This window comes from Coregonus clupeaformis, unplaced genomic scaffold (assembly GCF_020615455.1).
Source record: "Coregonus clupeaformis isolate EN_2021a unplaced genomic scaffold, ASM2061545v1 scaf1732, whole genome shotgun sequence".
NCBI lineage: Eukaryota > Metazoa > Chordata > Actinopteri > Salmoniformes > Salmonidae > Coregonus > Coregonus clupeaformis.
In genome coordinates, this window is record NW_025535186.1 from 75,749 (window position 1) to 87,633 (window position 11,885).

Here is an 11,885-nt window from a genome sequence, read left to right on the forward strand (position 1 = left end):
GCCATTATAGATAGGTACTGTTCACTGAACACCTTTCCCATCTCTACCTGCCATTATAGATAGGTACTGTTCACTGTTCACCTTTCCCATCTCTACCTGCCATTATAGATAGGTACTGTTCACTGTTCACCTTTCCCATCTCTACCTGCCATTATAGATAGGTACTGTTCACTGTACACCTTTCCCATCTCTACCTGCCATTATAGATAGGTACTGTTCACTGTTCACCTTTCCCATCTCTACCTGCCATTATAGATAGGTACTGTTCACTGTACACCTTTCCCATCTCTACCTGCCATTATAGATAGGTACTGTTCACTGTTCACCTTTCCCATCTCTACCTGCCATTATAAATAGGTACTGAACACCTTTCCCATCTCTACCTGCCATTACAGATTGTTACTACCGCTGTCTGATATATTATAGCTTAATTGATTGGCTTTCAAGTGTAGTAGAGTGTCTTTTAAAGTGGATCCCTCATGATCAGTCCTGTCTGCTGGTCTATATGGTAAGGTGTTTTACCTCGCCCTGTGCACCGATTGGGTTTGCAGTTTCAGGCATGTCTCAAATGTGCGAACTCGTCACACTGCACAGAGTGAGCTGAATGGACTGCACCTGTGTGTGATGCGTGCTGTCAGGGGAGTTGGGGCAGAAGACGCATTTGTTGTAACATGGACAATAAAGTTGTGTTGTTCTCTTTACTAATAACTGTCCCCAGATCACTCCATGTGGGACGGCCTGCTGATCTTCACTAATAACTATCCCTCTGCTGTTCCCAGATCACTCCCTGGGGGACGGCCTGCTGATCTTCACTAATAACCATCCCTCTGCTGTTCCCAGATCACTCCCTGAGGGACGGCCTGCTGATCTTCACTAATAACTATCCCTCTGCTGTTCCCAGATCACTCCCTGAGGGACGGCCTGCTGATCTTCACTAATAACTATCCCTCTGCTGTTCCCAGATCACTCCCTGGGGGACGGCCTGCTGATCTTCACTAATAACTATCCCTCTGCTGTTCCCAGATCACTCCCTGAGGGACGGCCTGCTGATCTTCACTAATAACTATCCCTCTGCTGTTCCCAGATTATTCCCTGAGGGACGGCCTGCTGATCTTCACTAATAACTATCCCTCTGCTGTTCCCAGATCACTCCCTGAGGGACGGCCTGCTGATCTTCTTTCTGCTGGTGGTTCCCATCCTGGTGCTCCTGGTGTTGGTGCTGCTCTATGTGTTTAGAAGGGATACCCTGGAACGATGCCTCAAAGGACTGCGCTCAACATGCTCGAGGTAAACCCAGTCATGTGTATAAACAATGTATGTCTATAACCACGTTTCCATCCACAGTTTGTGAGTAAAGTCAGCTGTGATGGAAACAGGACGTTGCGGTGACATGGTATAAATGCTAGCAGATCATGTGTTTGTTCGACAATGGTGGGATCCTTTTGGATTGATCATATTATTTATGCGAGAAATGGCGACAGAAACACCTTTTTATGTGCAAATATTGAAATAATAACCATTATATCGAAGTAAACTTGGGGTCACGCGATGATATGGTGTGTGGTCCTCCCACTGCGACTCTGGAAACCATTCAGTTTATCAGGCTACAGATTAAATAAGTTATGATGAACTTCACAGGGTGGTGAAAGTGCACGGTGATGAGCTTGATGCTCCTTTCCAATAAATATCGAGGGTCTTATTCTGGTGACATGATGCTCGACTGCCAAAAAAAATCTAAGGTCTTATTCTGGTGACATGATGATCGATGCTCGACTGCCGTTTGACAAACACAAATACTCTCTCTCTCTTACCCATAATAATCTCATCATGTAGACTAACCCACTGTATCTGAGAGCTGTTGAGCGGTTGGCTGGAGCTCAGACTAACCCACTGTATCTGAGAGCTGTTGAGCGGTTGGCTGGAGCTCAGACTAACCCACTGTATCTGAGAGCTGTTGAGCGGTTGGCTGGAGCTCAGACTAACCTTCTGTATCTGAGAGCTGTTGAGCGGTTGGCTGGAGCTCAGACTAACCCACTGTATCTGAGAGCTGTTGAGCGGTTGGCTGGAGCTCAGACTAACCTTCTGTATCTGAGAGCTGTTGAGCGGTTGGCTGGAGCTCAGACTAACCCACTGTATCTGAGAGCTGTTGAGCGGTTGGCTGGAGCTCAGACTAACCCACTGTATCTGAGAGCTGTTGAGCGGTTGGCTGGAGCTCAGACTAACCCACTGTATCTGAGAGCTGTTGAGCGGTTGGCTGGAGCTCAGACTAACCCACTGTATCTGAGAGCTGTTGAGCGGTTGGCTGGAGCTCAGACTAACCCACTCTATCTGAGAGCTGTTGAGCGGTTGGCTGGAGCTCGCGTGCCAAGACCAGAGTGGGCACATTTGCTATTTTAACGCAAACAGTTGTGAAAAAAAACTATTGGTCGAGTTAAAAATGCAAACGGAAACATATTGAACTTTAGATTGTTATTCGGTACACGAATACTTAAGCAAAGAAGAACATTTCGTGTGCACTTTTTTATCCGCAACAAGTCAGTTTGGTGGAAACACACCACTGGTGGGAAAATGTGCATATTTTCTTTATGCGGATTCTAGAGTATTCGCATGAAAATCTATTGCTAATTGGATGGACACCTAGCTATAGACGCCTAGCCTAGCTATAGACACCTAGCCTCGCTATAGACGCCTAGCCTAGCTATAGACGCCTAGCCTCGCTATAGACGCCTAGCCTAGCTATAGACGCCTAGCCTAGCTATAGATACCTAGCTATAGACGCCTAGCCTAGCTATAGACGCCTAGCCTAGCTATAGACACCTAGCCTAGCTATAGACGCCTAGCCTAGCTATAGACGCCTAGCCTAGCTATAGACGCCTAGCCTAGCTATAGATGCCTAGCCTAGCTATAGACGCCTAGCTATAGATGCCTTGCCTCGCTATAGATGCCTTGCCTCGCTATAGACGCCTAGCCTAGCTATAGATGCCTTGCCTCGCTATAGACGCCTAGCCTCGCTATAGACGCCTAGCCTAGCTATAGACGCCTAGCCTCGCTATAGACGCCTAGCTATAGACGCCTTGCCTCGCTATAGACGCCTAGCCTAGCTATAGACGCCTAGCCTCGCTATAGACGCCTAGCCTAGCTATAGACGCCTAGCTATAGACGCCTAGCCTAGCTATAGACGCCTAGCCTAGCTATAGACGCCTAGCCTAGCTATAGACGCCTAGCCTAGCTATAGACGCCTAGCCTTGCTATAGACGCCTAGCTATAGACTTCTAGCCTAGCTATAGACGCCTAGCCTAGCTATAGACGCCTAGCCTAGCTATAGACGCCTAGCCTAGCTATAGACGCCTTGCCTTGCTATAGACGCCTTGCCTCGCTATAGACGCCTTGCCTCGCTATAGACGCCTAGCCTAGCTATAGACGCCTAGCCTAGCTATAGACGCCTAGCCTAGCTATAGACGCCTTGCCTCGCTATAGACGCCTAGCCTCGCTATAGACGCCTAGCCTAGCTATAGATGCCTAGCCTAGCTATAGACGCCTAGCTATAGATGCCTTGCCTCGCTATAGACGCCTAGCCTAGCTATAGACGCCTAGCCTAGCTATAGATGCCTAGCCTAGCTATAGACGCCTAGCTATAGACGCCTTGCCTCGCTATAGACGCCTAGCCTAGCTATAGACGCCTAGCCTAGCTATAGACGCCTAGCCTAGCTATAGACGCCTAGCCTAGCTATAGACGCCTAGCCTAGCTATAGACGCCTTGCCTCGCTATAGACGCCTTGCCTCGCTATAGACGCCTTGCCTCGCTATAGACGCCTAGCCTCGCTATAGACGCCTAGCTATAGACGCCTAGCCTAGCTATAGACGCCTAGCCTCGCTATAGACGCCTAGCCTAGCTATAGACGCCTAGCCTAGCTATAGACGCCTAGCCTCGCTATAGACGCCTAGCTATAGACGCCTAGCCTAGCTATAGACGCCTAGCCTCGCTATAGATGCCTAGCCTAGCTATAGACGCCTAGCCTAGCTATAGACGCCTAGCCTAGCTATAGACGCCTAGGCCTAGCTATGAGACGCTAGCCTCGCTATAGACGCCTAGCCTCGCTATAGACGCTAGCCTCGCTATAGACGCCTAGCCTGGCTAGACGCCTAGCCTAGCTATAGACGCCTAGCCTAGCTATAGACGCCTAGCCTAGCTATAGACGCCTAGCCTAGCTATAGAAGCCTAGCCTCGCTATAGACGCCTAGCCTCGCTATAGACGCCTAGCCTAGCTATAGACGCCTAGCCTAGCTATAGACGCCTAGCCTCGCTGTAGACGCCTAGCCTCGCTTATAGACGCCTAGCCTCGCTAGACGCCTAGCCTAGCTATAGACGCCTAGCCTAGCTATAGACGCCTAGCCTCGCTATAGACGCCTTGCCTCGCTATAGACGCCTAGCCTCGCTATAGACGCCTAGCCTAGCTATAGACGCCTAGCCTAGCTATAGACGCCTAGCCTAGCTATAGACGCCTAGCCTAGCTATAGACGCCTAGCCTCGCTATAGACGCCTAGCCTCGCTATAGACGCCTAGCCTCGCTATAGACGCCTAGCCTAGCTATAGACGCCTAGCCTCGCTATAGACGCCTTGCCTCGCTATAGACGCCTAGCCTAGCTATAGATGCCTAGCCTCGCTATAGACGCCTAGCCTCGCTATAGACGCTTAGCCTAGCTATAGACGCCTAGCCTCGCTATAGACGCCTAGCCTAGCTATAGACGCCTAGCCTAGCTATAGACGCCTTGCCTAGCTATAGACGCCTAGCCTCGCTATAGACGCCTAGCCTCGCTATAGATGCCTAGCCTAGCTATAGACGCCTAGCCTCGCTATAGACGCCTAGCCTAGCTATAGACGCCTAGCCTAGCTATAGACGCCTTGCCTAGCTATAGACGCCTAGCCTCGCTATAGATACCTAGCTATAGACGCCTAGCCTAGCTATAGACGCCTAGCCTAGCTATAGACGCCTAGCCTAGCTATAGACTCCTAGCCTAGCTATAGACTCCTAGCCTCGCTATAGACGCCTTGCCTCGCTATAGACGACCTAGCCTAGCTATAGACGCCTAGCCTCGCTATAGATACCTAGCTATAGACGCCTAGCCTAGCTATAGACGCCTAGCCTAGCTATAGACGCCTTGCCTAGCTATAGACGACCTAGCCTCGCTATAGATACCTAGCTATAGACGCCTAGCCTAGCTATAGACGCCTAGCCTAGCTATAGATGCCTAGCCTAGCTATAGACGCCTAGCCTCGCTATAGACGCCTAGCCTAGCTATAGACGCCTAGCCTAGCTATAGATACCTAGCTATAGACGCCTAGCCTAGCTATAGATACCTAGCTATAGACGCCTAGCCTAGCTATAGACGCCTAGCCTAGCTATAGACACCTAGCCTAGCTATAGACGCCTAGCCTAGCTATAGACGCCTTGCCTCGCTATAGACGCCTAGCCTAGCTATAGACGCCTAGCCTCGCTATAGACGCCTAGCCTAGCTATAGACGCCTAGCTATAGACGCCTAGCCTAGCTATAGACGCCTAGCCTAGCTATAGACGCCTAGCCTAGCTATAGACTTCTAGCCTAGCTATAGACGCCTAGCCTAGCTATAGACGCCTAGCCTAGCTATAGACGCCTAGCCTAGCTATAGACGCCTTGCCTTGCTATAGACGCCTTGCCTCGCTATAGACGCCTTGCCTCGCTATAGACGCCTAGCCTAGCTATAGACGCCTAGCCTAGCTATAGACGCCTAGCCTAGCTATAGACGCCTTGCCTCGCTATAGACGCCTAGCCTCGCTATAGACGCCTAGCCTAGCTATAGATGCCTAGCCTAGCTATAGACGCCTAGCTATAGATGCCTAGCCTCGCTATAGACGCCTAGCCTAGCTATAGACGCCTAGCCTAGCTATAGATGCCTAGCCTAGCTATAGACGCCTAGCTATAGACGCCTTTGCCTCGCTATAGACGCCTAGCCCAGCTATAGACGCCTAGCCTAGCTATAGACGCCTAGCCTCGCTATAGACGCCAGCCTAGCTATAGACGCCTAGCCTAGCTATAGACGCTTGCCTCGCTATAGACGCCTAGCTCGCGTAGTAGACGCCTAGCCTAGCTATAGATGCCTAGCCTAGCTATAGACGCCTAGCTATAGATGCCTTGCCTCGCTATAGACGCCTAGCCTAGCTATAGACGCCTAGCCTAGCTATAGATGCCTAGCCTAGCTATAGACGCCTAGCTATAGACGCCTTGCCTCGCTATAGACGCCTAGCCTAGCTATAGACGCCTAGCCTAGCTATAGACGCCTAGCCTAGCTATAGACGCCTAGCCTAGCTATAGACGCCTTGCCTCGCTATAGACGCCTTGCCTCGCTATAGACGCCTTGCCTCGCTATAGACGCTAGCCTCGCTATAGACGCTAGCTATAGACGCCTAGCCTGGCTATAGACGCCTAGCCTCGCTATAGACGCCTAGCCTAGCTATAGACGCCTAGCCTAGCTATAGACGCCTAGCCTCGCTATAGACGCCTAGCTATAGACGCCTAGCCTAGCTATAGACGCCTAGCCTCGCTATAGATGCCTAGCCTAGCTATAGACGCCTAGCCTAGCTATAGACGCCTAGCCTAGCTATAGATGCCTAGCCTAGCTATAGACGCCTAGCCTCGCTATAGACGCCTAGCCTCGCTATAGACGCCTAGCCTCGCTATAGACGCCTAGCCTAGCTATAGACGCCTTGCCTCGCTATAGACGCCTAGCCTAGCTATAGACGCCTAGCCTAGCTATAGATGCCTAGCCTAGCTATAGACGCCTAGCTATAGACGCCTTGCCTCGCTATAGACGCCTAGCCTAGCTATAGACGCCTAGCCTAGCTATAGACGCCTAGCCTAGCTATAGACGCCTAGCCTAGCTATAGACGCCTAGCCTAGCTATAGACGCCTTGCCTCGCTATAGACGCCTTGCCTCGCTATAGACGCCTTGCCTCGCTATAGACGCCTAGCCTCGCTATAGACGCCTAGCTATAGACGCCTAGCCTAGCTATAGACGCCTAGCCTCGCTATAGACGCCTAGCCTAGCTATAGACGCCTAGCCTAGCTATAGACGCCTAGCCTCGCTATAGACGCCTAGCTATAGACGCCTAGCCTAGCTATAGACGCCTAGCCTCGCTATAGATGCCTAGCCTAGCTATGAGACGCCTAGCCTAGCTATAGACGCCTAGCCTAGCTATAGACGCCTAGCCTCGCTATAGACGCCTAGCTCGCTATAGACGCCTAGCCTAGCTATAGACGCCTAGCCTAGCTATAGACGCCTAGCTCGCGTATAGACGCTAGCTCGCTATAGACGCCTAGCCTCGGCTATAGACGCCTAGCGCTGGCTATAGACGCTAGCCCTAGCTATAGACGCTAGCCTCGCTATAGACGCCTTGCCTCGCTATAGACGCCTAGCCTCGCTATAGACGCCTAGCCTAGCTATAGACGCCTAGCCTAGCTATAGACGCCTAGCCTAGCTATGGACGCCTAGCCTAGCTATAGACGCCTAGCCTCGCTATAGAGGCCTAGCCTCGCTAGACGCTAGCCTGGCTATAGACGCCTAGCCTAGCTATAGACGCCTAGCCTCGCTATAGACGCCTTGCCTCGCTATAGACGCTAGCCTAGCTATAGACGCCTAGCCTCGCTATAGACGCCTAGCCTGGCTATAGACGCCTAGCCTCGCTATAGACGCCTAGCCTCGCGCAGACGCCTAGCCTAGCTATAGACGCTTGCCTAGCTATAGACGCCTAGCCTCGCTATAGACGCCTAGCCTCGCTATAGACGCCTAGCCTAGCTATAGACGCCTAGCCTCGCTATAGACGCCTAGCCTCGCTATAGACGCCTAGCCTAGCTATAGACGCCTAGCCTAGCTATAGACGCCTTGCCTAGCTATAGACGCCTAGCCTCGCTATAGATACCTAGCTATAGACGCCTAGCCTAGTTATAGACGCCTAGCCTAGCTATAGACGCCTAGCCTAGCTATAGACGCCTTGCCTCGCTATAGACGACCTAGCCTAGCTATAGACTCCTAGCCTCGCTATAGACGCCTTGCCTCGCTATAGACGACCTAGCCTAGCTATAGACGCCTAGCCTCGCTATAGATACCTAGCTATAGACGCCTAGCCTAGCTATAGACGCCTAGCCTAGCTATAGACGCCTTGCCTAGCTATAGACGCCTAGCCTCGCTATAGATACCTAGCTATAGACGCCTAGCCTAGCTATAGACGCCTAGCCTAGCTATAGACGCCTAGCCTAGCTATAGACGCCTTGCCTCGCTATAGACGACCTAGCCTAGCTATAGACTCCTAGCCTCGCTATAGACGCCTTGCCTCGCTATAGACGCCTAGCCTAGCTATAGACGCCTAGCCTAGCTATAGACGCCTAGCCTAGCTATAGACGCTTAGCCTAGCTATAGACGCCAAGCTTATGAGTAAACCAACAAAAAAAAGTGACAAACTGGGTACATCTCATCACAAAACCGTACAAACCTAGTTTGTGGCATTTCTTTGATTCGTTCAACAGGTTGTGTGACATAGAAATTGTATGAGATTAAAAGCATGTATTATGTAAAACTGGGTAACTTTCTCCCGGTCACAGCTGTTGCTTTTCACATGATGATGTCTAATGTCCGCAGGTCAAAGAACACAGCGAATGGCCATGTCCCAAGACGAGCAACTCCACAGGCCCCAGCAACACAGGCCCCACCCCGTCAGGTAAACAGTTTTCCCAGCAACACAGGCCCCACCCCGTCAGGTAAACAGTTCCACTGCATGTACAGTGGGATCTGATATTGACACCCTTGATAAAGATGAGCAAAAATGACTGAAATAAATCATTAAAATACTGAGCTATAAAAAAAATTGAAATGATTATTTAATACATAATTCTCAAAACGTTAAAGGTCAAAATTGACACCCCTGTTTTCAATACCTGACCTTGCAAGGATAACAGAACTGAGCCTTTTTCTAAAATGTTTAATGAGTTGGAGAACACATTGGGAGGGATCTTAGACCATTCCTCCATACAGAACACTTCCAGATCCTTGATATCCTTTGTCTGCGCTTATGGACTATAATAATAATAATAATAATATGCCATTTAGCAGACGCTTTTATCCAAAGCTACTTACAGCCATGTGTGCATACATTTTTACGTATGGGTGGTCCCGGGGATCGAACCCACTACCCTGGCGTTACAAGCGCCATGCTCTACCAATTGAGCTACAGAGGACTACCCTCATCAATTCAAACCACAGGTTTTCAGTCCGGAGACTGAGATGGCCATTGCAAAATGTTGATTATGTAGCCGAATAACAATTTATTTGTGGATTTTGATGTGTGCTTGGGGTTATAGTCTTGCTGGAAGATCCACTTGCGGCCAAGTTTCAGCCTCCTCACAGAGGCAACCAGGTTTTTGGCTAAAATGTCTTGGTACTGGGTAAAGTTCATGATGCCGTTGACCTTAACAAAGGGCTCCAGGACCAGTGGAAGCAAAACAGCCCCAAAACATCAAAGCTCCACCGCCATATTTTACAGTAGGTATAGGGTTATTTTCTGCTCATGCGTTCTCATTTCAAAACGCCAAACCCACCACTGGCGTTCGTGGCCAAAGAGCTCTATTTTGATGTCACGGCGTTGGCACTTGAATTGGAACTGGCGCTTTGGTCAGATGGCATGAAAATAGAGCTCTTTGGCACCACCATGGGACTGGGCTATGTCTCCCGAGTGGCGCAGTGGTCTAAGGCGCTGCATCGCAGTGCTAGCTGTGCCACTAGAGATCCTGGTTCGAATCCAGGCTCTGTCGTAGCCGGCCGCGACCGGGAGACCCATGGGGCGGCGCACAATTGGCCCAGGGTAGGGGAGGGAATGGCCAGCAGGGATGGAGCTCAGTTGGTAGAGCATGGCGTTTGCAACGGAAGGGTTGTGGGTTCGTTTCCCACAGGGGGCTAGTATGATTTTTTTTATTTTTAAATAACAATAAAATAAATAATGTATGCACTCACTGGATAAGAGCGTCTGCTAAATGACTAAAATGTAAAATGTAATGTAAATGTAAATGGGAATATATAGCTCAATATTTTAAATGATTTATTTTATAGTCATTTTTGCTCATCTTTATCAAGGGGGTCAATAATTTCAGACCACACTATGTCTTTGTTAAGTGGAACAGAATACAGAGCTGAGCGGGTTTTTCAATCAACTGCCATCGTGGTAAAAATGTGCAGGGAAGTCATCCTTTGCAGGGGATTAAACCCAAAGCCTCAAACATGTCTGGTTAGACCTTTTCTTTCACTAGCCTGGCCATGTCTGGCGATGACCAATGGGAGTGGGCGATAGCCTGGCCATGTCTGGCGACGACCAATGGGAGTGGGCGATAGCCTGGCCATGTCTGGCGATGACCAATGGGAGTGGGCGATAGCCTGGCCATGTCTGGCGATGACCAATGGGAGTGGGCGATAGCCTGGCCATGTCTGGCGACAACCAATGGGAGTGGGCGATAGCCTGGCCATGTCTGGCGACGACCAATGGGAGTGGGCGATAGCCTGGCCATGTCTGGCGACGACCAATGGGAGTGGGCGATAGCCTGGCCATGTCTGGCGACGACCAATGGGAGTGGGCGATAGCCTGGCCATGTCTGGCGACGACCAATGGGAGTGGGCGATCTAGGACCTTATGTATTCATCATTTATATGTTGTAGTAATTCTGCGCTCTTCATATCTGTTTCCAGCCAATGCCTGCATATCCGCCATCAGCTACCTCAGGTCCCAGGTATTAATGCTTTATCATAGCATATTTTGACTTTCATTTGGGGGGAAAAAAGTGTCATTGCATATGCCTTAGTTGTATTTGTTTTTTATGTTGATTTTGTTTTAATGTGTCACTTTTAGGTATGGAGAAAACTATCGGAACAAACCTCCTGCCACCCAGCCACCTCTCCCCCAGCAAGGACCAGGGGTTCCCAAACCCATCCCTCCCTCCCAAATACCCTGACAGAAACACCCCACATAACACGGCTTTAACCTTATTCCTTATTGTAAATTGCGTACATTGTATGTTCGTTTGTGGATATCTCCATTTTTTAAAATAATTTTATTGCAGGAACATAATTTGGTGACAGGGACTTAAGATATTCCTTTTTACATTGTACTATGGAAATGAAGGTAACATTTTGTAATAAAAATATACATATTGTTGATATTAAGTTTCAATAAGGCTCAAAATGTAATTTTATGAGCCGTTACAATATTTGTTTATATTTAAATGTGTTGCTTTAAATGTTACTCATAATAAATATATTGACTATAAGATTTCTCTCCTTATTTTCCTTTTGTATTATTAGGCCTATCTTTCATTCCGAGGTACTGTAGAATATTATCTGAGTTTGTAAACCCAGAGGCGCAACATCGCGAGACAGACCAGGCCGGGATTTGAGAAGTCAAAAAAAGAAAATTGTCACATGCTTTGTAGACAACAGGTGTAGACTAACAGTGAAATGCTTACTGACAGGTTATTTTCCAATAATGCAGAGTTGGACACACCTACAGTCAAACGTTTGGACACACCTCCTCATTCCAGGGTTTTTTTTTATTTTTTTTTACTATTTTCTACATTGTAGAATAATAGTGAAGACATCAAAACTATGAAATAACACATATTGAATCATGTAGTAACCAAAAAAAGTGCTGTAGTGTCTGAAGGTCTATTGATTTTGCTGATGTTTGCAAATGGTGTAATAGATGAACTTTACTCTGCTTTGCTGAAGCATTTGGAAAAGCATTGCTACATAGGTTTCTTGGAATAGAGGACATTTGGAGATATGTGAAAGCCGGGGATTGGTTTATTAAAAT

The 11,885-nt window shown here is 48.8% G+C and overlaps 1 protein-coding gene across 1 annotated transcript in view; it reads left to right on the plus strand.

Annotated features, from left to right (window-relative positions):
• The window catches only part of LOC123487491 (disintegrin and metalloproteinase domain-containing protein 9-like), a 49,467-nt gene extending 38,137 nt beyond the window's left edge, over window positions 1-11,330 (plus strand). Inside the window, exons 20-23 of the mRNA XM_045218700.1 lie at window positions 1,146-1,287; window positions 8,672-8,790; window positions 10,766-10,806; window positions 10,926-11,330. Coding sequence (XP_045074635.1) covers window positions 1,146-1,287; window positions 8,672-8,790; window positions 10,766-10,806; window positions 10,926-11,057 — 434 coding nt within the window. The 3' untranslated portion in view covers window positions 11,058-11,330. The remainder of the gene's footprint in view (window positions 1-1,145; window positions 1,288-8,671; window positions 8,791-10,765; window positions 10,807-10,925) is intronic.
• Window positions 11,331-11,885: the final 555 nt, after the last annotated feature.